The sequence below is a fragment of the Daphnia carinata genome, chromosome 9, assembly GCF_022539665.2.
Source record: "Daphnia carinata strain CSIRO-1 chromosome 9, CSIRO_AGI_Dcar_HiC_V3, whole genome shotgun sequence".
Classification (NCBI taxonomy): domain Eukaryota; kingdom Metazoa; phylum Arthropoda; class Branchiopoda; order Diplostraca; family Daphniidae; genus Daphnia; species Daphnia carinata.
The window spans coordinates 1911567-1935635 of NC_081339.1; the positions used below are offsets into that span (position 1 = coordinate 1911567).

At 41.2% G+C, this 24069-nt stretch overlaps 7 protein-coding genes and 1 long non-coding RNA gene across 10 annotated transcripts in view; 3 read left to right on the forward strand and 5 right to left on the reverse strand.

Moving 5' to 3' along the window:
• LOC130688979 (uncharacterized) overlaps positions 1 to 24069 on the forward strand; it is a 93324-nt gene that overhangs the window by 11073 nt on the left and 58182 nt on the right. The window lies entirely within an intron of this gene.
• LOC130689165 (nuclear protein localization protein 4 homolog) lies at positions 12 to 6719 on the reverse strand. The gene is made up of 11 exons (XM_057512194.2): positions 6557 to 6719; positions 6284 to 6364; positions 5861 to 6210; positions 5401 to 5662; positions 5213 to 5322; positions 5076 to 5145; positions 4726 to 5011; positions 4507 to 4667; positions 637 to 785; positions 431 to 569; positions 12 to 357 (listed from the first exon to the last, which is right to left on the reverse strand). The coding sequence occupies exons 1-11, from the start codon at positions 6557 to 6559 to the stop codon at positions 100 to 102; spliced, it is 1869 nt and encodes a 622-aa protein (XP_057368177.1). The 5' UTR covers positions 6560 to 6719; the 3' UTR covers positions 12 to 99.
• LOC132088309 (uncharacterized) lies at positions 1496 to 3526 on the forward strand. Its single transcript, XM_059496914.1, has 2 exons — positions 1496 to 1633; positions 1944 to 3526. The coding sequence occupies exon 2, from the start codon at positions 1965 to 1967 to the stop codon at positions 3522 to 3524; it is 1560 nt and encodes a 519-aa protein (XP_059352897.1). The 5' UTR covers positions 1496 to 1633; positions 1944 to 1964; the 3' UTR covers positions 3525 to 3526.
• LOC130689164 (transcription factor dcp-66-like) lies at positions 8379 to 13613 on the reverse strand. 3 transcript variants are annotated; one of them, XM_059497055.1, is made up of 9 exons: positions 13463 to 13613; positions 11833 to 11905; positions 11466 to 11766; positions 11066 to 11398; positions 10696 to 10969; positions 10304 to 10636; positions 9941 to 10245; positions 9676 to 9880; positions 8379 to 9609 (listed from the first exon to the last, which is right to left on the reverse strand). In XM_059497055.1, the coding sequence occupies exons 2-9, from the start codon at positions 11874 to 11876 to the stop codon at positions 8579 to 8581; spliced, it is 2826 nt and encodes a 941-aa protein (XP_059353038.1). In that variant the 5' UTR covers positions 11877 to 11905; positions 13463 to 13613; the 3' UTR covers positions 8379 to 8578. The 3 variants fall into 3 exon arrangements, with proteins under 3 accessions (XP_059353038.1, XP_057368176.1, XP_059353039.1); XM_057512193.2 differs by having other exon boundaries at positions 13304 to 13569; XM_059497056.1 differs by having other exon boundaries at positions 11833 to 11896; positions 12624 to 13568.
• LOC130689170 (uncharacterized) lies at positions 13832 to 16141 on the forward strand. The gene is made up of 5 exons (XR_009000655.2): positions 13832 to 13970; positions 14466 to 14585; positions 14662 to 14761; positions 14847 to 15300; positions 15374 to 16141. It is a non-coding gene; the product is annotated as an uncharacterized LOC130689170 (long non-coding RNA).
• Positions 15051 to 17428, reverse strand: LOC130689142 (uncharacterized). Its single transcript, XM_057512167.1, has 2 exons — positions 17213 to 17428; positions 15051 to 17087 (listed from the first exon to the last, which is right to left on the reverse strand). The coding sequence occupies exon 2, from the start codon at positions 17081 to 17083 to the stop codon at positions 15557 to 15559; it is 1527 nt and encodes a 508-aa protein (XP_057368150.1). The 5' UTR covers positions 17084 to 17087; positions 17213 to 17428; the 3' UTR covers positions 15051 to 15556.
• Positions 18609 to 21166, reverse strand: LOC130689158 (zinc finger protein 474-like). The gene is made up of 3 exons (XM_057512184.2): positions 20512 to 21166; positions 19889 to 20020; positions 18609 to 18769 (listed from the first exon to the last, which is right to left on the reverse strand). Exons 1-3 carry the CDS (start codon positions 20809 to 20811, stop codon positions 18629 to 18631), a joined length of 573 nt encoding a protein of 190 aa, XP_057368167.1. The 5' UTR covers positions 20812 to 21166; the 3' UTR covers positions 18609 to 18628.
• On the reverse strand, positions 22483 to 23782 carry LOC132088343 (oxidized purine nucleoside triphosphate hydrolase-like). Its single transcript, XM_059497057.1, has 3 exons — positions 23402 to 23782; positions 23158 to 23309; positions 22483 to 23099 (listed from the first exon to the last, which is right to left on the reverse strand). Exons 1-3 carry the CDS (start codon positions 23548 to 23550, stop codon positions 22927 to 22929), a joined length of 474 nt encoding a protein of 157 aa, XP_059353040.1. The 5' UTR covers positions 23551 to 23782; the 3' UTR covers positions 22483 to 22926.

The window sequence follows — 24069 nt, forward strand, 5'->3', positions numbered from 1 at the left end:
TTCACCAACCATCAATGCCTCATCCATGTATTCAGCCCATCCTAAGCTACATCATCACTGACTCTGAGCACACTTTGACAGTTTACTTGCCACCGCGACTTAGATTTGATGCGGCAAATTGCAAATCTCGCACGAAGATAAATTAGGTGCATTGATAAAAGTGCAGTGAACACATGTCCACGATTTACCACCCACAGCTCCTGAAGCTCCTTCCTCCATTGGTTGACCTGCTACCGACATTTGATCAGCATGAGCTAGAAGCTGTAACACAGTGCTCCATTGATCACCAGATGCCCATTGGTTTGCAAGAGCGGCATCTTTAGAGTGAATGGCTTCCAATAATGGATCCATACTTTCCTGCAATTTTGTATGAAATTAAAAAGGGCTAGCACGGACAAACGGTAACAGAAATGTACAAACTACTACTTGCCATGAGCGGAAGCATGTCCATTGTGGCGATATAAATAAGAAAATGGAAATCTGAAGCGGCATCAATGAAACGGTGACGAGAAAACTGGTTCAGGTAGGAAGCCAAAGCCGATACATCTTGCAGATGCCCATCGATAGGTCTAAATGGAATCGGTATGGTGTTATTGCAGGTCATTATGCAATGTAATTTTATCCAGTTGGTTATACCTATTTTCAACAGGAAATGCTTTGTGTGAACCTGCAGCAAACGTAAAAACGGGCTCCAGCGGAGTTGAGACTGGAACGTCGACTAACAAGTATTCAACTGGAAGCGGACGGGCTTCCCGAGTCACTTCATTTCCATATGCATCTTTTTCCTGTAACGATTTATTTTCGAAATAAAAAATTTTCTTATTAAGAGTTATATTTTTTAAACGTTTTGTTACAGCTTGCTGCACAAAAAAAATCAAATAACAGAAAACAAAATCAATAACAGATTAGAATGTTACGTTTCTACCTTCCTTTGGTGAACTGATCTGGAGGTAATAGTAAGAATAAAAAAAAAAACTGAAAAAAACAAAAATCAACGGCGACAGCGATTTTGCCACGTTGGCCACATGGATGTGCTGGCTAAACCAATCAAAACGTAGGCGACAGCTAGTGCTCACTAGACTTTAGGCCAGGCCGCTCTAGTTTTATTTCACTCCGGTTCAGAAAATAGTCTACCAGAAAACGGAAAAAAGTTGCCTGAAGTTTCGCACTATTATGAAGCACACATGGCTCGTAGGGAGTTTAATATTTCACGAATATCACAGAACCCTTGATGCATCGTACTAGAATCACTTATAGCGCTAGTTGATATGGCTAATGGTGCCATGCAGTATTTAAAAAATGAGAGAATTTTAGCCACTTCTGTATTTCATTTGAGACGATTCCCTGCACCTTCCCTACAGATAAATCGGAATGTGATTTTTGATAATTATTAATCTATTGCATTCTCAATCCTAATTTATTTTTTGTCTAATCGAAGTGGATTACGTTGTTCAGCGTGCTGCCGATAGATGCCGGCTATGTTGCGGGACTGACGTCGTGGCCGGTAGAGTGCTCATGAACGTACACCACGTTTTCTAGCTCTTGTGGAGTGGAGAGAAAAAGGCTCGGATCGCCCTTCCCCACAGTTCTCTACACGAGCCGGCTTGATTGGCCACGTGACGCACGTGCAAAAGTAGGCTCAAATTCTTAATTTTTTCCTAATTTCGTTTTAAGCTCGAAGTATTTTAAGGTTTCAAAATAAACCACAGTAAAGAAACGAAAATTATTTGCCTAAAAGCTGAACACTAAATTCCTTTTGCCACTGGAATTATTGACATCAATTCGGCAGCAGACGTATCACGCGGTTGTCCCGCCGTGTTGCGTGTTGCTGCCATTTTCCCCCAACTATGTTCCGTGCGCCACGCTGCATCTTAACAGTCGTCTCATAGCTCACTTGTTTAAATTCCGTACTTCTATTTGACTTTTTATTATTTTTAAAATAGAAACAAATCTCTTTTGGAGTAATGGAGACTCAAGCAGATTTGACGGCCACGCCTCTCAGTGATGCATGCCCAACGTGCAACAACGTACTGGAATTCGACTGGACGAGCGCAGAAAAGGTCTGCATCAACTGCATTCACAATCTCCAATACAAGGATGATTTGATACTGGATTTAAATGAAATGGCTAGCAACTTCTCACTTGTTCAGCTGGGGAACTACCAATCCATCCCTACTTCCATGGCTAGCCCGGTGAACTCTTCTCTACACTCATCACCAGAAGTCTTCCTACCGAAATCTCTGGGTGAAACATCAGAATGTCCTCTTCATCACTCTGCCTGCCTCTATTGGTGCTACACTTGCATGACACCTGCCTGTCTGGTCTGTACCAGTCAGCAGCATTCCATGCTGACGGGGCACAGGACTGGACCTTTGAACGAAGCTCAAAGTCTCCTCTTGTCTCAACTCCAAGTAGAAGTTCAAGCAGTCAAGAAGATACACAGCGACAACAAACTGTTGACTGGGAGCCACAGAGAGTTTCTCTGTCTAGTGATGGAAGCCTGCACCAGTTTGGAAAACCTCATGAGAGAGGAATTAAGTAGCCTCAACAAACAGAGCAGTTCAGCTGTGGCAAATGGGTTAAGCGAAGAAGATACTACCCAGTTTCTGCTTAACAAAGTTACTTTTCAATTAGCTGGACTTTCAGGCCCCGACGAAGCAGCCGAAATGCTCAGATCACTACAATCTGAACGAATTCGTCTTCAGACCAAGCAACAACAATTGGCGATGCAGCTGACTTTGAATCGTGTGATTGGTTCTAGCAACCAAGTACTGGACTTGCACACGTTTCGCCAAGCTGTTCAGAACCTACGCTACTCTGGCAATCGTGGACCGTCGACTATGGAACTACTACAATCTCCACCTAACCAGCCGGACGCAGTGGCCCTTTTGGCCAACGTGTGCAACGCTCGACTTTACACGAAACAACTTCTGGCCAGCTCCTTACTAACTTCGACATCCCCCAACAAAAGCAACAATTCGATGGCCAGCGTCCTGTCTCCCACTTCTCCTTTGCACTCGTCGTTCCCTCGATTTTTCTTGGATTTGGAAGTGGACGGAATCGTAGAAGGCCGCGTAGTACTGGAAACTCGACCGGATGTCGCCCCAAAGATGGCCAAGAATTTTGCATCGCTTTGCATGGGAGAGAAGGGATTCGGCTACAAAGGATGCCAAGTCTTTCAATGCTGGGGAGGTGAATCTTGCATCGCTGGCGACTTTGAATGCAATTCGGGACGTGGAGGAAGATCAATCTACGCGGAGGAACCCTTCTTTATGCCTGACGACAGCAAACTTCCCTGTATACGAGCGGCGATCGGGATGAGAAGGACACAGAAAAAGCATCACAGCCAGGGCCTGGTGGGTTCTCAATTCCGTATTCTACTACGAGACATGCCCTTTTTCACTGGTGTCTTTGGCCACGTCATCCACGGACTGGAATTGGTGGAGCGCGTCTCTTTTCTTGGCGATCATCAAGGTTTCCCTCGAAAACTCATCACCGTAGCTAATTGCGGACTGCTCAGTTAGAAGAAAACCGTCTCTCCAATTTGCTCTGTTCGCTTTTCTTCTTAAAACAACCAAAAAAAAAAAAAAAAAAAAAAAAAAAAAACGAAAACAAAAGGCAACCGGGTTAACCCGAAAAAACCTAATATTTTTCTCCCAGCCCCTTCGAAAGCAACGAGTTTTTTTTTTCACGTAGTGAAATGTAACAACTTGAAGGATCTACATCTGACCTTTTTCTTTTGACGACCGATACAAAATATTGCATCGCCCAGTTTGAAAACTGCCACACGTTGTTTGGTAAATAGCAAGAACTATTGTTATTTCTTTGTCGTACTTTTTTCCCCCGTCGTCGATTTAGTTATTGCCCACCTTCCGCTACATTTCGTCGACCCTATCGTGAAGTTCGGATCACCCATTTGAAAAATGTCCCTGTTTTTTTTTCCCTTTTTCTTTCCATCTTTAGCCCCCCACTCCCTACCGTTGTGTTATGGTGCCTGCGTTGTGTTTTTGGCGTAAACATTGAAAAAACAAAAAAAAAATCGTTAGTCTTTATTAACACTGCGTGAAAGGCAAATTTGCTATTTTTTTGTCCAACGAATTTTTAGGTTGTTACAACACGTCGACATGTCTAGTCTGTCAGTGTGTGCGTGTGCGAGTATGTGTCGGGAAAAATACGGAGTGCCTTTTGGTTTTTGCTTATGTCGCACCTTCCTCGGCTTGTTACCTCTTTCCTTCCCTCTTTTCGGCGTATCGGAATTTATTAATGTCTCGAGTTTATCGTGGTTGTTACGGACTGTAACCTTCTCTAGCTCCTTCCCAATTCCTCTTAGAACTTTCAACAACAACAAACAAAAAAAAAAAACTTCATCCATACGTGGATAAACTGAAGGGAAACCTGAATGCTGAAATACACGTAACGATCGCTGTCGACCCTTTTCTTCTTGGTCGTATTCTTGCCGTAAAAAAAGCAAAGAAAAAAAACTAATCCAACAAAAATTTCACTGACCTTGTAGTACACATCTGGGATGTACTTTTCAGCCGTCGACTGTCGAGCGTATGCTAATTCTGGAGCGTCTTTGGTAGGCACTAGACATTCATCACGAACTAAGGCCTGGCATTGATTGGAAACCTGGTATCCTTCCATGTGCACCTGATTTTGCGAGTCACCTGTGAATGCACAAAATTTATTCTAAACTCTCCCATTTATATTTTTAAAATAACTGACCGGTGACACAGACTGTAACGAATTTCGAGCCGAAGTAACCGTCTGATGAGAAGCGGCATGGATTTGGATGAAGTGACTGGAAATGTCCCGCCATAACGCATTCTTGAGCCGAAAGGAAGTGCGTTTCAGCATTGCGGAAATTGCGTACAGTTCCCTTGGAAACATCTTCTGCCACTAAGTCGGTAAATATCCATCCTATACAGGACAGTCCAAGCTTGGCAGCCAGGCGGTCAACAAGAGACTGGCGAGGGTCTGGTAGCAAGCGAACAGAATCACGTGTCGATTCCTTAAAGAAATGCATCCTCACGATAATCCTGGATATCATGTCCATCACTGAATATTCTACATACCTGAGGAGGTTCATAAATGGCTGCAACTGTCCCTTTAATCCCCAGTGGTACATCCAAATGCACGTCGAATCTGGTGGTAAGAAACGGTTTTGAAAAATAATGATTTCAACTAACTTTTTAAAATCTTTTCAACTTACTTTCCGTAGAGGAATCCTATTCGCTGCCTACCGGTTACACGCCAGTAATGAAGAAAGCATTCGACTAGGTTTGGATTTTCAAAGACAACATTGTCAACGTGACGATAAGGCTACGCACATGAGGGGGAGGAAGGAGAGAGAAAAAAAATTAGTATCGTGCAACATCATGAAATTTCGTAACCTCGTACTTGACTATTGAGAGTAATGGCTTTAGGCTGGCATTTGGAGCAGACACCTTTTGGCCAAGGCGGGTGACCGGTGCAACCTGGTTTGATCCGGCAACTTATGTTATCCAAATTGGCATATTTTCCCCCATCCAAACCGCTTGACAGCTTCCGTAAGTAAGCGTTAAACGACATGTGCTTAACATTCAGATCCTTGAGGTACGAAGCATCATATGGTTCCAGTGGCAGACAATGGATACAGGAGGAATTATCTCCGTGGAGGCAACTAAAATTCAAAACAATTCTTTAACTGCCAGTTAATTAATAATACAAAATTCGTCTGAAATAGCCATGGTGTGGGAAAAAATGAAGTTAAAAAACCTGTTAACTCAAAACATAAAGTAACAAAAATGTGTGATTGCAAGCCCTACTGTTCCTTGCAACTACAATATTAAAAAAAAAAAAAAAAAAAAAAGAGGCTTACTTCTTAGGATCACGTTTCCTCTTGACAGTACCATCCATCTTCTGCAATAGCAGATCAACTTGATCTTCATCAACAGTTGAACGGATTGGTATTTTGGATCCAGGCATGCTGAGTGCCAGTGTGGAAAGCGATGATGATGTATTGCTAATTTGATTTTTGGCTTTGCCATTGCCATTTTGTTGCTCAGCATGTTGAACTGCACCAGCAATATGTGACAGGAAAATCATATCACCATGCTTCAGTCCATAACTAGCCAAAGTCTTTGTATCTGATGAAGCAATTTCTTGAGACTTGTCACGTTTCCCATACAATGTGAAAGGGTATTCTATTGTTTCAAATGCATTCAAGACCTATGAAAATCCAAATAAAGATGAGACTAGATTATATGGCTATGATATGAATTAATTTTGTGTAAATTCATACCTTTTCAAATAGTTCTTTTGTAACAGCAAGATTATCAATATCCACTCGACGTGTGCCTTCTGGAGACTGGATTCTGAGCATCTAAGAAAATACATTTTTTAATTACGCATTTAAACATGTGAATAAATAGCAAATGAACATAAAAATACTTATAGGAGTTCTATATTAGATACATTGCGATAGGGAAAAAAGCGAAAGTTTTAACATAAAATTGCATCCCTAGGTACTACAGGAAGATCAACGTTTATAACCAATAAGTCGGCCAAACCATACCATCTTTATGCTTTTTATACAACTCAAGAAGTAGTTGAAGGTTCGGGACGGACAATTTAAGTTGAGTTACTCAGCAGATCCAACAAAAGACCACAGAGGATGTTTTCGTTTACTCGAACAAATGAACTTTGAGTGTTCCCAACGTTCTGTTATGTGATAGGTCACAGTAGACGGTCACTAGATGGCATGACTTGCAATTTTCTGAGGTAGATTGGAAACTCTGTCACAGCAGTTTCTATGTGACAAACGTTTTGAGTTTTTTTTCGAATTGAACAATACGAAAACTATTAAAGCGATAAAAAATGATTCGATATTAACGAACAAAAATATGTAGTCATTTTCATGGGTTTTGAGGTGTGATTCTGATATTTCGAAAATCGGACCAAAGGTTGCATTACAGAACTCCGGTGCAATCACGTTAAAGCATGGTGGTTCAACTGGCTATGGCTACTTTCATTTGTGATCCTTGAAACAGATTCACATTAGATAGATAACGTCTTGGTTTGCACCATGTACGTTTGCGACGCCCATACATTTTTTTTTAGAGTTTTTAGGTTGAATGTGTAAAAACGGAATACAGCATATCCGAGTTGAGAGTGCCACACAATCTTTTTCAGTCTAGAAAAATACAATTACGAAATGGTTCTCGATTTTTTTGAACCACATTAGGCTTAGTTGTAAACCATCACCTTCAGCTCCTAATAAATAAAGAATGAAGCACTGTCTCACAGTTACGAAATATCATCTAGACGTTTCGTAACTGGTTCGGAGTAGACTGCATATAGTTAACTATTTGTCCTTAGGCATGGCATCTTTAGCTTAAGGAGCGAGAAAAGATCAACACGTTCGACGCTTTCACGATCTTATAAGCCGCTTTGTAAAGTAGGAAAGCTATCGTGGTATAATGACGAACATTATAACGATATTCAGTACAGTAATTAACAAGACGTGGTCACTAACGAAGAAAGTGTAAGCCACCTCGTGAATTAAGAATCAAAACTTACTTCAAATAACTTTGAAAACAATTGGGAAACAATGTTTCTTGTTCACTTCTCTGAAGACATACAAACACGCATACAATTAAGGATACCATAATGGTTCAACCTATAATCCCGCACTCAAATCACTATGCCACATTAGACAATAATGTCCATTGTCTTGATGTAAGTTTAATAGATCACGAGAAACGAGAGGGAAGTGAGGACACATGGAAAATATAGGAAAACGGGAAGAAAAAATGTTTTCATGTCAGAGGGGAAGGGAGGGTTGTGCTGATGATCAGATCTGCAACAAGAGGCAGTGCACTCGCCAAATGAAATTTGGAAGAAATCATTAGAGTTCGTGTGCAACTAAACAACAGTAGAGGATGAAAAGTAGTAGATTGCCAAATTTGCCTTTCAGGGTAATATGTCGAATATTACACGAGTGGTCATACTGAATTTGAGCGTTCCAGCATACGGCTCATCACAGAGAAATGTGCTGATGAGTCATCCGTTCTGCCACTGCAGTTCTCTACTACCACTCTAATAACAAAAGATAACAGTTGTTGCATTGTCCTATTTTCAAAATTGGATTTGTCGTGGTTGTTAAGTGTCTTGAGTTCATAAGGCAAATCAGAGCGCACGGAACGAAAGTCGTACCCTGCCTGGAGTGTGATGAACCACGACGGGGAAAACAAGACAATTTACTGGTTCACTATGTGTTTCAATAACGGGAAACTGAATGATGCAAAGACGATCGTGAGATCTCGAACAGTTTCCCTTTGGTTAATAGTTAGTGATTTGACGTACGCATGGAACCAGTTCGCTAATTAAATCGAAAGTCAATAGAAAAATGGGTGAATATTCATAACGAGACCGTAAGAAATGTTAAAATAAAAAAAAATAAACAAAGATATCTTGGCTCAGGCTAGTCAAATTGCTGCCTGTGCGAATGCAATGTCCATGAGAGGAGCTATAAAAAAAAAAGAAAGAAAAAAGGGGAAAAAAAGGAGAAACGTTTGTAAAGTAGGGTACGTCCAGCTCAGGATTTCCAGTTGGGACGACCATCGCCATGACCCTGGCTCTGGCCCTGTGAAGACCGGGAGCCCGTGCTGCTGGCCGCTGCTGCAGCCATGTTAGGCAGGTGTGGCAGCATGTCCAGAAGATATTGGCGTTGCAGTTCAGCCAGACTCGCAGCCGTGAAAGCCGCTGCGCTATTGTCTCGATTGCTGTTGCCACTGCCACCAGACCCTCCAGCTCCGCCGCCACTATTGCCTCTACCTTGCGCGGCTGCTTGAGCAGCCGAAGCGGCCATTGCCAGCTGATAGGGATACAGCAAGGACGAGAACGGATTCAGAAGAGGGTTGTGTGCGTGACTCGACATGGACGTTGACCCCGCCGGCAATCCCATACCTCGCAGCAATTGGGCTTGCAGTGCATTTTGCATCGCAGACATCTGATGCCCGAACAGTTTGTTTGGATCGGGCATTTTCGAAAAATCGAAACTGGCGGATGCAGCGGCGGCGGCGGCGGCAGCAGCAGCTGCGGCTGCATTTGCTTGTCTCTCCTTTTCACGTTCTCTATTTTCATTTCGTTCACGTTCACGCTCTCGTTCTCTTTCACGATCCCGTTCTCTCTCTCTTTCGCGATGTTCACGGATTTCTCTTTCTCTTTCACGTTCTCTCTCACGATCCCGTTCTCGTTCTAGTCGATCCTTTCCAACGGCTATGCTCAGGCTGACAGCCGAGTGCGATCCCACCAAAGGACTGTGAGCTGGAGCTGGTGGCCCACTGTTGGACGATTTCGTCGAGAACGGGATAATTTGTGTTGATGCTGGTAGAGAGTCGTAAGCCTTGGAATGGACACTGACGGACGTGTGTGACGGCGCTGGCATTTGATGATGCGGAATTGGTGGACTGATGTTGCCTCCTTGAGCCAAACGTTGTTCAATTTCTTGCTCTTGTTGCAAGGCTCGGACAAACGCCGTTTTCAACCTGTTGGTGTGTTCCGCTTTGAGCGCCTTCTTGACGTTATTGGTCACACACTGGTCGCACATAACTGCTGGTTTCTCTACTATTAAACAAGAAATCCATTAGACATCGTCACCCTTAATTAACAAGCAAATTCTTATGGTCTTACGTGTCGCAGCCTTATCCCATTTCCACAGTGAAGAAAAGTCTGTGCCACACTGAGAGCAAATGAACGGGACAGGTGGAGTTGGGTGGTCGGCACCCTGCGTCAGTCGATCGACGACAGCCTCCAATCCCAACAAGTAGATGAATTCCGTATTGTTCGGATTGGGGATAAAATGCATCTCGGGTGGAGGGGGCTTCGGTGGTGGAATCTACAAACGCCAAATCAATTACCCGTTCCAGGTAACAACCACGAAAAAAAAAATACGAACCTGAAGTAAAGTCTTTTCCAATTGCTTTCTTAAAGCTAACTTGGCAGCCGCTTGTCTTTGTGCAGCTGTTTGGGGATCTTCACTTTGCCGAGAGCTAGAAGCACTTGAATGATGATGAAGCCCAAGCGTGCTGGAGGAGCCAGACTGCGCAACGTTCGGCGAAGAGGTGTTATTTCGCACGTTATCACGTTTGTCGTGTCCCTGGACGTTCGGAGACGAAGGCGATGGTGCACCAGATCCGATTGCTAATCCCATTACTACATTGGGAGGAGTCGTAATGGGTGCTCTGCTATGAGCTAGTAATCCTAATAAAACAGAAATACGTCAAAAATGAAGGTTGACGTATCAGAATGGAACAACTACCTGTCGAATTTCTCAGCAATTGCTGTTGATGATGCTGAAGTTGTTGGTGCTGCATAAGCGGCGATAAGACGCTATTGCTCGTACCGCGATGTCCCTGTTGTTGCTGCTGCTGGTGTAGCAAACTCATAGCCATATTAGCAACGTTGGTGGCATGGCGAGACGAATTTTGTGAATTTGAACTATTTCTGGAAGACGGCGACGAAGTTATGTGGCTATTGTTTTTGCTGCTTGATTTCAAGTGCGACGCTCCGTGAAGATTATGATGCTGTTGTTGAGGCGACAAAATCGACAAATGGGCCGGATGAGGCTGTTTCGAACTATTTGCTGACGATCCTAAAAAATACAAACGTCAGTATTTTGTCAAAAACCAGTTTTTCAGTAGCAGGAGAGACCTGTTTTGACTTCGTGAGAATTCGAGGCAATTGTCAGGTTCGTTTGTTGCTGCTGCTGCTGCTGTTGTTGCTGTTGTTGCTGCTGCTGCTGTTGTTGTTGTTGTTGCTGTTGTTGTTGTTGTTGCTGTTGTTGTTGCTGCTGCTGTTGATCTGCTAAAAGTTGAGTTTGTCTTATCTTTTTGAGCAGTACCAATCGCATTTCTTCGGTCCTCAGTTCAGCTTGCAGTCTCTGTATAAGCAGCTTACTTTCTAGCCTCTCTGTTTCAGTCATTTCCTACAAAATGAACCCAACAAAAAAAAAAAAAAAAGAAAAGAAAATTTGTGAATCAGACAAATTGTTAGGAGGATGGAGGAAATGCTAGATGCATACCTTCCTAGCTGGCGATGGTGGCATAGGTAAATCTTCCAGGTTACCATCCATGGCGTCATCGCTTAGATCATCATCATCGGGCAATTCATCGTTTATCTCCATATCGCTAGCACTACCGTAACCATTACTGTAACCATTAACACGTCCTTCGTCGGAGTTTTTCACATTGTAGGGCATTTGGTTGTTCTCCGAGCGTGTCGAAAGAGGGCGAAATGACCGTCGGTTGGACGAACGTGATCCATCTTTTAAGTGAACTACTTCAATTTCATCTTTCATCGGCCGATCAATTTCTTTACTGACGTCGCGATCTTTAGGCTTTTCGATGCGTGTCACCTGTCATAGGTAAGATATAAGTTTACCGATGTTAGGATATGGCACAAAATGGAGTCTTCCTACTAACCTGGATTTCGTCTTTTGGCCAAGGATTTTTGTTGGTTGGGGTGACTCCTCCAGATCGATGGTGAAGTGGAATGAAAGGAGACTGCAAATGAGCCTGAACTGGAAGAGGACTCAAAGCAGTCCGGCTAACGCCGTTGCCATTGCCACTGAAACCCGCTCCTCCTCCGTGAGCAGGTGTCGGATTAGAAGCCAGAGCGCTGAAATGGCTGCGATGGACGGACAAGTCCTGAGGCAGGTCAGCCAAATCGAACTTGAAAGGTTGTTGCTCGCGCTGTTGATTCACGGTCTCCGCCGGTTTCCTACTACGAAAAACGAAGACCGATGATCATGACATCTCGTTTGTACGTACGAGTAAACAAAAAAATTACCTGACGGAAAGATCAACAACCGGTGAATCGTCTTCAGTTTCCATGATAGGTTTATCACACAAATCTGGTTTTTCTGTTAATGTTCAAACATATGCAGATGGTTAGGATCACCAAATAAAATAAGTTGCATGAGGAAGAAAAAGGAGGTCAACATCGGCATCAAGATGGCGTGAAAGACAACGGTTCCCCTTGTTTCACGAATCACGAATCGCCCAACATCACTTGCGGCCGGGATGATAGAAACGTGTCAATGAAATGAAACCCAGGACATTTGCCTTTGACGTGGAGAAAAGTGAGGAGTGGGGTGGGGGTTGGTAGGGCGGAAGGAGATGCACTATACATATCGAGGCACTACTAATGAACGGGGAGACAGAAAGAAGGGGAGGCAGTGGGAAGTAGGTGGGTGGTAAACGCGAAAGGAGCTTTTCACCGTCCGGGAGGAAGGGGTGGGGTTGGGAGGATTCTGAACTCGCACCGGCTGACCGGCCACCCACCACCCAATCTCCCCTTATCCATAAAGACTATACTTCCAAACCTTCTTTACCCACCACCCTCTTTTCCTCCACCTCCTTCCCTTTAGTCAGTCGTTACTTTCCTTCACCCAACCCCACTGATACCACCCAACCCGGGTTGGTTCCCTGGTGCCAATCCACGACGCGCAGAGAGAGCTCTTTATGCCTCTCTTTTTTTTTCCCTTTCTTTTTTGTAACCAAGAGAGTTCCAGGTCGGCGACCCACGCATCACACTAATTAAAATTATCCACGAGTTCTGAAATGTTGGAGAAAACTTACATGTTTGTCGTTTTTTTTTTTTTTTTATCCAAGTCCAAATGACAAATCGTGCACAGTTCAAAACTGACGTCGACTGGGCATCACCGTTCGAAACATGGCAATATGATTTTCCGCTATTGCGACTGTTCTTTCACATTCAACAATGGAAAATCAACTGCAATCTCAAACAGCCACAAGACACATACACACTCACTAACTCCGTTCTTCCCCGTCTTAAAGTGTACCACGAAGGACACTGAGAATTTGTTGAAAGAATAAGGGGAGAAATAACCGGTTTAAACCAGTGGTAAAAATCACTTGACACAAAATGGTTGAACGTGATCAATATTCAATCAGAGATGAGGTTCACACAAAATTTCGTTTCTTCTGTCGATTCCGGATATTTTTACCCAACATAGGGCGAGCGATGTGTAGCACGAGTGAACAGCGACCAAAAACGACGACGGACTAAAGCATACAACATAGCCAGCACGGAGCAAGAGAAAAAAAAAACGATCCAAGATGGCTGTCAAAGAGTCTCTGAGCCACACCGACGGAGGAGGGGATGGGAGGAAGGGAGGGAGAAGGGAGAGAGAGGCAAAGCCAAAGAGTTTTGGACTTTAGTTGTACAATGCACCACAGTACACTAGAATCGCCGTTTGGAAAAAGTTACGAATTTCTAGGTGAAAATGCCGTGATACCTGGAGATGACATCTACCCAACTAGTTTGCAGTAAACTGAAACTGATGACTTTAATGGAAGATACTGTTAATTACAGCCAAGCAAACAAGATGACGGAACTGATACACTATCTGACGCTTGCCATTCGACTGCACAGACATGGCACTGTCAAATCTTACCAAAAACATGCGTTCACAAGAACGAAGGTTTTTGTTCCCTATGCTGCCAGTGGATTCTCTCTGTTCCTCGCATTCACTGTTCGCAAAAGCGGTGCAAGCGCCACAGTTATTATGATTGAAAATGGAAGAAACTTAAGATTCGACTAACTACGACTGGTGGTGAACGTCAGAACGAGAAGGCTTGAAATGAAGCCCTCCCCCCTATTTTCCCTTCCTCAAACAAAAATTGGAGCGTGGAGAGAGGTTGCATGTTTTAAGGCTGAATTGACACTCGTGGCAAAATATAGTAACTCATTTTCATTATAGTTCACTTCATCTTGATCAACCTAATTTGAATCTGTTTCAGCAACATGCGGACCGTTGAAGTACAACAATTGTTTCGGCGGAATAAAATTGTTAGTAGAAAGTGCTGGACGACAAACTCGCATTTCTGATAAGCCCAAGTATTTCTACCCCATCTTCCGGCGAGGTTATGAACAACAACTCGACACTTTCAACAGAGACCGCTGTATGTATCGTTTCATCTTACCTCGGACTTTGAACCAACCATTTCCGGTGACAATGGATATAAATACGATGTAATCTAAAATTTAACGCATTCTTGTGTTTAAAATACTACCCTTACGCAATATGTTTGCAATAATAGCAGAAATTTAAATTAACTATTTGATGATTTTAAACAGATTTTGCTTTAGCATTTTTCTTTTTCATGACAAATAACGCTGGAACCGTTTTTTGGTTTAGCATAACGAAAGCGTCTCATTAGCCATTAGGAACATCGTACGAAACACCATTTTTTTTTTAAGGAACAGATATTGATGCATCCATTTACTGCAACAATACGTTTGGCTATATCGAATTACTTCAGAAAGTATTTAATTTGTCATCTAGATCTTTCTTTTAGTACAAAATCGTTTGATTGGTATCAGGTTATTTTTCTAGATTAATTGGTAAACCAATAAAATCGCGAAATTCTAGCAAAACAATTTTCTATTTTTAAAAGGTGCAGTCAGTAGCTGACGGATAAAAAGATACTTTCTTATGTTGATCAAATCAGCCATACTTCCCCACCGGGGTTGCCATCAATTCAGCGTAACATCTCTATATTACATCCTGATACCCGGTGAGCAAAAAAAATAAGTTAATCGACAGTAACACAGTTAGTATACTGATTTCTAATTTAATCGTATCCAATACAGTACATTTCAATCAGTGCTGGAAATGCATGAGATTGACAAAATATACAAATTTTCCATATCTCGTTGGATCGGGACTTGATTGGAGGTAGTACTTCGTTTGGTGAGTAAAAATAACTGAAATACCAAAGAATTTTAAATTTAATTCATTTCGACTTTCCCCAACGTAATTATATTTTTTTAATCAGAAAAAGTTGCAGAAGATTTGGGCAGTTGTATGATTAAGATCAAATCAAATTCCTCAAATTGTTCGCTCGACTCTTTTCCACCTTACTGTACACCATGAACAGGACAGAATAGGGTAGGTCTATAATTTAATTTTAAAATCCCTTTTTGTTAGTAGGTTACCTTAAATGATTAAAAAAACAATTTGTAAATCGGTAAGTCCTACTAGAAAGCATAAAATATCCAAAATTATCTTGGAGCTCAATGACAGCAGTGCAAGTTCTGCTTTTGACATAAATATTCGTGTATCCTGTGAGAAAGGTGTTTCTGTTATGCTAATTTACATATGCTGAAAACGAGGAAAACCACTAAATGCATTTTTTAATTATTCGATATCGTATATTGTGTACCATGGACGCAATCGTAACGCAAATATTGCAATCTGGACTGAAATAAAAATTTAGACAACATCTAATAGTAAGTTCATGTTCTCAAAGTAAATGTTAACCATTGTGTAAGCTTACAATAAGGCAATATTTTTTGTTTATAGTGCTCATACGCGGGGAAACTAATCGTTTCACTTTACTGAATTTCAGTAAAGAAAATATTTAGAACAAGATCTTGATGAAAGTTAAAACCAAGGCACAAATTGGTAATGCACCACAAGACTACTATGGTCTAGAAAAGGTATACATGTTTCGAGAATCCTATGCCAATCACCCATTGTATATCTTCATTGCTTTTTCTTCTTTTCCTTATCGTCCTCTTCTTCGTCTTCCTTGGGCATAACGAACGGCTCAACAACTGTGAGCTCGGGCACTTTGACTTCGCCATATTTCGGCACTTTGGTGTAATCGTGATCGTCGATAATCCCAGCAATCTTCACATTCTTCACAGTTCCGTCCTCATTTACCTTCACGTCAAATACGACTCGCTTCGCACCCCGTCCACTGGTACTGTCCTCAGGCAAATCAGCCGCAAACTGTCTACTGTGTTCAGAATCAAGTGCATGCAACTTTTGGTCGCCTAACTTTTGCGGCCGAGGCAGTTCCTTAAGCACTTCTTTGGTGAACTGAACTATTTTTTTTCCTAATAGTTTTGACTCTTTCTGCAGCAATCCCTTCTGATCCTGCAGTTGCTTCAGAGTGTCCGCAGAAGCGGCGTCTTGTCGGAAAGAGGGGTTCTTAGTAATTTCACTCAGTTGTTTGTTGGCGTCATTCAGTTTACTTTGGATTTTGCTCTGTTTGTCTTGCATCATTTGCAATTTCTGTTTAGCGCTTGATACTTCCTCCGCTAGTACAATTTGCTTTTCAATCTGTTCGGCAGTTAGTTGCTTTACAAATTTTTTAGCCTTAACGGCGTTTTCCCGATCGGCAGAATCGACTTCATCCAGTATCTCCTTGTCTCCTAGCTTGTCTTGAAGTACTTCTTTACCTCCGTGGGCTTTGTAGGTTGCATTGGAGACGGCTTCATATGCAGCTGATGTTGCTGCTCTGGCGCCAGCATTGAGCGCCAATTTCTTCCCGTCCACTTTGCCATCGACAATCTTCTGATAGGTTGCGTCAATAACTGCCGTACCGGCGGTGTCAGCGACAACTTTAGTCACACTTTTGGCGACTCCATTATCAACTAATTTTGCCGCGCCGCCAGTGACGTGGCCAACTCCTCCAGTTGCAGCGCCCAGAAGGGCACCTTTCAAGACATTCATTCCGTTAAACTGAGTTGCGTCACCGGAAGTCGCATTGACGCCCTCTTGGATGGCACTGGCCGTACCGCCAGATACAGCTCCGACCACAGTGCGACAACCTAATTTGACAGCTCCTTGCTTCAAAGATTCCGTACCAACTTTGGAAGCAATGGATGTGGTGACACTGGCTCCTCCAGCACCGATACCGCCAGTGATGGCGCCCACAGTACCTCCTATGGCCAAATCTTTGACGTAGTCGGTACCTGTCATGCGTTCACCGTTCAACTGCTTAGCGATAGGATGGATGGCAGCGGTTGCACCAGCACCAGTTAGTACACCGCCACCTATAACGGCTGCTATACCAACCGTACCCAAGCCTCCTGTGGATACTGTCAAAACAACGCCGCCCGCAAAAGCTGCCGCGCCCAAGAGGACGCTTCCGGTAGCTTTCCAAAATGTCGTTTTTGGTTCTTCATGGCAAGTGCAAGTGCAGTTTTCAGCATCGTCGCACAAGTTACGCTTTTCGTACCTTTTCTCGCAACGTTCTTCGTTGCAGGACTTGCACTTAGTCATTGAGCTGCAAGATATTTTTGGATATTTATGCTATCTGGTAGGATTTAACCATTTACATATTGGTTTTTAAAAATACTTCAAGGCGACCTACTAAGAAAAACGGATTTTTAAATTAAATTATAGACCTACCCTAGTCGTCTCAACTCTTCGTGTACAGCCAGATAGAAACGAGTCAAGCAAACGATTTGAGGAATTTGACTTGATCTTAATAACACAACTGCCAAATCGTCTGCCAGTTTTACCGATTAAAATAAATCTAATTACATTGCACAAAATGGAAACGAATTAAACTTAAAGATTCTCGTATTTCAATTATTTTTATTCACAAACAAGTACTGTATTGGGAATATAATGCACTCCGAACAGCAGACGACACGGTCTGGGCGTTGTGCAAGGCTGCCCAGCTGTTTTTCTAAGTTTGATTGGGTTGTCCTTAGTCTCCACGAGTCTACTCAACCATCCGGTTCCCAGCGGCACACACGTCTAGCATTCTGATTGGCTCTCCAACTCTGATTCCAGCAGCCACCATCGCCGAAGGAAAAGAACAATTCGCTTGTTGCCGTGTCGTCTGCATCGTGTGATTCTGTGATGCAATCTGTTTATCTGAAAACAAAGACTTACCATCCCATTAATCGTTAATGCACTGTTGACAATCTGCACCCTTTTCATAGCTTTTTTCAACCACTGCCTGGGATTTCAGAAGCTTCCTAGCAAATAAGTTTACTTCACGAACATTTTCAATTTTTCTTTTAAAGCATCTATTCCTACAAAAGTAGGATCATTAATGTACAATCTAGCAATAATGCATGAATTCCTGTTCTTACTAAAAGTTCTAATTAAGTCAAGCCATTGAACAGATCAGGATGGTCCTCGTCATTAGATTGTCATAGGGTAACACTTTCTTCAGGAACAGAAGAAACAAACTTAGGAAACTGATAAGATATTCCAGTGTGTTTATCTTTTTGGATTAAAGAACTTTTAATGATGGATAAAAGACCAAATGTTATTCCTCCATACCCAGCACTAGCCTGTTATAAGCTCTTTCAATAGATGTCTATCATAAATGGTCGAGAAAATCATCGGGATCGGCGATAAAAACTTGATTGTGATCGCGAATTGTACATTTGAACATGAAGTTTGGTAATAAATCAAGCGACGGTAGATGGCTGTGACAACGGGTGCTTGGTCATCGATTTATGCATAGGCCGGTTATATAACTGGGCAGCCACTGTACACGTGGTACTCATAGTTATGTACTGTACTGACCGCCACCATCATGATTAGTAGCAACATGGATGGTGCCAAATTAAAACAAAAAGCGCCCAATTCATCGGATAGCGCCAACTGATTACCATTATGGTACTCAAGTGCCTTCAAAGGTCCGGAATTCTTTTTTTTTTTAGCATACATGAAATGTGTCAAACGTAAAATTTTATTTAGGGACCAAAATTTTCATGAAAAATTTTAATATCGAAAAACTCTACATAACGTGCTAATTAAAGCTTCCGTAGCCAACAGCATTTAGTTTTTAAAAGCATTTGGTCGCTAGTTGTTGCTGGACATCAATTTCTTCATGCATTGTGGACGATGGATCGAGATGGAATAAGAGCCGAATTCCCTGTTGCAAATATCGCATGCGATTGGCTTGAATTTCCTACGTGGTTCCGGCATGTCAGGTACTCCCCGCTAACAAAAGGAAAGAAAAGATTTTTTAACGTCAATGTGTTTAACGGGGGGGGGGGGTACAACACTTAAGTAATCATCAAGCTGTTTAACGGAATAAGTAAACAATACTTACCGAAATATTCGAATAATAAAAAAAAACCTTACAGGGAAACACCGTTTTCGCGACGCCCACAAAAATCGAGTTTTCATCCAACCTCTATAGGATTTTCACATAGCCACCTTAGGGCGCATTTTGGCGTCTACTTTTAGTTCAACTTTTTTAGTGAACTTGTATTTTTGCGTCAACTGCCCGGTAGATGGTTCAACTAGGCGACCGTTTTGGCGACAACGCCAGTGGATGGTTCAACTGAAACAGTTGAGCTTTTTCAACGGTGGTCCAGACCACCGTTGACCTTCAACTGAACTGCAACTCCTCCCCTTTCTCAACTGTAGCGATGAACTTCCATTTTGGCGTCAACTTTGACGAAAAGTTGAACTAAAAAGGTTCAACAAATGGTTGACGCCAAAATGCGCCCTTAGACAGTTGGTGTACCGTAACTTTTCTGGGAGTTGTATTTGCAAAGAATGTGGAGCTTAGTATTCGAGGCAAACGTATTTGACCAGCCGAAAGAATTTTATGTAAATAAATGGCTGACTGGTTGACGTTTAGACCGATTACAAGACCAATGGGCGGTAATCTGAAAGACCAGAAAATTCCTAATACCAGAAATAATGGTTTTTTACACTGCCTTTTACCAACACTAAAAAAATCTACTTTGCACAAAAAAAACTGTTTTTGCTTATTGATATATTGATTTCCCCCAAACGAGTTCCGCTTACGATTTGAATTTACAAGATCAATAAAACAAATTTTCTACATTTGTTTTGAGAATAGCCTACTCCTTCTGCAAAGATATCGATAATATGTAGCCATGTTTGTAATTTTTTCCCCGTGAAACTTCGAACACTGATCAGACGATTAAATCTCGGAATAAAGAACATACTCTATCACTGCGGAGACTTAAGATGGGAATTCGGTTAAATTTTTACACGGGCTACCCGAACTAGACATAAAATTGAGGTGAACATTATTTACGATTGTATTTGATGAAAATTTAGATGAAATGTTTTAGTCCTCACCTTGTAGTCGAAATTAGGCATTGCTGCATTTTTTTCGTACGTAACAGGGATCTTCGGCTGTTGATTCTTTGCCTGATTACCAGTGTACCATATTCCTAAGGATTCCTGGCGTTTTTCATTTGGAAATCGTAGCTATAATGAGAAAAATATATAGAAAAGATTAAGGACTTATTAAGGCTACTAATTAATTTTTTTCTTTAAGTGGTAAGGTGTACAATAAGTCAGATACTTCTTTTAAAGCTAAAATTTTTCAGTGCGTCTACCACTATTGGATGTTGGCGATCTAGACTCGACAGACAAATAGAAAAACCTACAGTATTTCTACACAAGAATATCCTTTGGCTAATATGTGTCACATTACTTGTTGAAGTACGTTCAACTATATACTAGAGCTTGACGAGCGAACGGTTTGCGACTATAAGAAATGGCATTTGGGTTGATCTTAGTTCTTAAAGCGTTCCTGTTTTCGAACTACAAGAGTTGGAGAATTGGTTTTAAGCTACTCGATAAATTTCTAGAAACAGCATTGCTCTTTTCTTAAGCTTTTGGCATTTTCAGAATAAGTACAGAGGAATAATATGCATGTTTCTGTTACAACTATGGGCAGGTTCAGAATAGTTTACATTGTGTAACTTCCGAAAACTTGGCCACTCAGCTGTGTGCGATGGAGAGCAAGCCGGCTCTTTCACAAATATGTAGCGTTCTCCATTGCTCTGAGTATCAATGAAAATGTTACTTGAATCTAGAGGCTGTGGTCCTCTGAAGCACTTGATCTTCTCCAAATCTTTGCAGCGCAATTCAGACATGTCCAATCCAATATTGCTGAGTTTTTTTATATCGAGAATTTTAGCCCTTACAGTTGCTGTCTTGAAACGCTTTGACTCTGGAAAAACATTTACAAATCGATCATGGTCTTCAGCCATCCTTTGAAACAACACTCTCGTAAAAGATTTACAGTGGAGATTCAATTATGAACTTGCCCAAGCCAATGTCTATGGCCTAGTGAGGCGTCCCATCAAAGCCACGTTAAAAAGAGCGGCTTTTGTTGGTTCAATACCAGGGGCGAATCGATTTAAGCACTTCCACCGCATTTCAGAAGCGGATAGATGCAAAACGCGATCGCCAGATGTACGAATTGGTGTACGTGCAGCATTTTTCACAGGACAGAGCTGACATCGATACACATCGATATCCAAATAACACGCAAAGTTTCAGTTTTCCACGGGGTAGGCGACAGTTTACTGAAGAACGAGGATGTAAAGAAATGCACAGTCTTGACGTGTGCACGTTTGTTTTATTTATTTTTTATTTATTACATTTTTTTTTCAATTCCTCAATCAGACAAGAGGTTAGTTGTTTTTATAGCTTTTTGTGTTACCTCGCATTACAAACAGCTTTCAAATGAAATACTAGGTAGCATAAACGATAATCATGAAAACAGGACGAGTAATCAAGCGCAAGCAAATTAAATCTCTTACATTACCCGTATGCCTAACTTTCTTCCATGAACAACATTTTTGCCACCTCTCACATTTTACTTTAAAAGTCTATAAATGAAAATTTGTTTCTTTATTGAGCCAATTGGACATACAGCTATATGGATACACAGAAAAAAGAAACCCTAAGCATCGTAAATGCGCTGGACAATGATCCCACGCTGGAAACACGATCTAACAAAAGCAATCGTTCAACTGTGGACACGACAGATCACAGTTCGAAGAAAAACTTTGCACAGTCAAAGGCAGGCAGTAACAAACATGCGACAAGAAAAAACTTTTCGCAAGCAATATCAACCATCGTTCTCCTCAGGTAGCAAAAACACAACCACGCAAGTAAATGATCAAGAAAGCTCGGATGACGCATTGGTTTTGGGTAGCAAACCAAGAGGATCCCCTGAGTGCGGTCAACCATGAAAAACCAACTGCCTGATGGCAGCGTCAGTATGTTGATGGATACTGAATTAACATGCAAACTGATCAGTGCTGAAATTAGTTTGGAACTTCAAAACGAATGACTACGCCTACAGCCATTAAAATAAAATTATAAATGGATAGGCAGGAAACCAACGGCACATCATACAGGAAAATTAATTAAAACCATCATAACACGATATCACAGCCACGGATTAAATAAAGTGTCAGCTGGTACCGTCAAAGGTGGGTGTCAGAGTTCAAATAAGTTGTATAATAAATAGATTTAAAAGCCTATTTGATTGTTGAAAAACTTTTGCGTTCAGTTATGGATACTGCATGATTTACGTTGATGTAAGATAGAACTATGGCTATTTGCATTATCCGTCTATCTACCCAACACTTGAATTCATTTTTGGCTCTATGTGAAGTTGGTCACTATGGCTTTGGCCTGTGGGCAAGATGTAAATTTTTTTTCTAATGTCAAAAGGTAAAATCAAGAAACATACAAAAAAGCATCCCTTGGGTGTCGATAGTAACGAAGTTAGTGACTCAAATCTTAATAATAAAAAAAAACGAATAGTTATTGAAAACGAGTAAATGACGCATTCGAAGAAACAAATATTAAAGAATTTTGCACGAAATAAAATTCGTATCCAACGCACGACTGAGATCGCTCTACTCAAAAAGTGGAACTGGAGAAAAAAAGAAGCAAGAGCTTACACTTTAAATACCTCCTTTAATATAGTTATAATAGATTGTACTCGAGGTTTAACCTTATCAAATTGCCATTCATTTTCATTCTTTTCTCATCGTTCTCTTGTAATAATAATTAATAATTATTGACATGAAATTAGCACAATTTAGTCTTCCTACAGCATTCGTAATAAACAAGGAAAACCACCGTAATAAATATACGGAATCACCTTAAATTAAGTGCGAAAAATATACAACTGAAGTATTAGATAACAACGACAGAAAAAGGCGTTTCTCGCGGCCGCCAAAACGCGATTGTAGGGTAAGAATCTCATTCTTTTAGTTTTACACTTATGTAGCAAATGGTCCGCTCTCCTCTTTATCGTGAATAAAGTGATTATGATCGCAGAAATGCTACTTGGTTGCAAAGTTTCAAAAATTTTCAACAACTTCAAGTGTATGTTTCAGTATGACATCATGGCCTTGAAACAAAAAGTACCCTTGGAACTTATTTCCTGACAGAAATAAGGGAAACCACAGCCGATCATCAGCCCACATTTCATCAAATGGGATATCTTGGAGTTTAAACCATTTTGGCATCATCTCTAAACGAATTTATATGAAGAATAAAATATCATTTGGTAATTACACTGCCACACACACCTTCTGTTTCAAAATGTTGGCCTTCGTATTTTGCTGATGTGAAAATGTGAACTTCTAGAATAACAGGATCACCAACAAATTCAAAGTTAATTATCCCAACTTGTTCTAAATCGTTTGCTGAAACTACAAGTCCACATTCTTCTTTCAACTCTCTCATGTTGCATGCATATTATGGATGTAAAGGTAAAAACAAAAAAGTAATCTAAATATTTTTGGATTTAATCATTTAAGTTGTCTATGTTACCTAATTGCTGCTTCACAAATGCTTTCATTTTCTTCCACCTTTCCTCCAAAACCATTCCACTTGTAGCTACCAAATCCTCTCTTTTTATAACCAAGCAAAATTTCATTTGGCTTTGTTATCAAAACTAACGTAAGACTTTTGCGAGACATAACGTGATGGCAAATCGTGTTTAATTAATTTTGTTAACATGCATCGAAAAACGTCTTTAATGACAACAAACAGTGCACGACCGATATTGCACCAGAATTAATATGGGAGATGGATCGGAGTCTCAGGTTTTCTGATAGAAAGATGACAACTGCACAGGAAAAAGATTATACTGTTTACTTTTCTATATGATATTATCAGAGTCACACACTACGAGAAGACATCAAATATCAATGTCCCTTAACCTCGAAAGCGAAACGTTGCTAGACTAAAATGCCAAACTCAGTGCGGAACCAAATCCTTGTTTCGTGCTTTAGATGCTTTCTACCTTTTTGCAAAATCTGCTAAACTGCGAAATATTGTAGCAGAGAAGTTCCGCAGAGGCGGCTAAACGCTAATATGTTCCGTTTACAAAATCTTCATCCCTAGAATCATTTACGTCGGATGATTACTGTATTTTTTACGATTTTTTTGCAAAAACGCGTTTTTCCATAAGCTATTCTCAGCTGCCCGAAAACTTT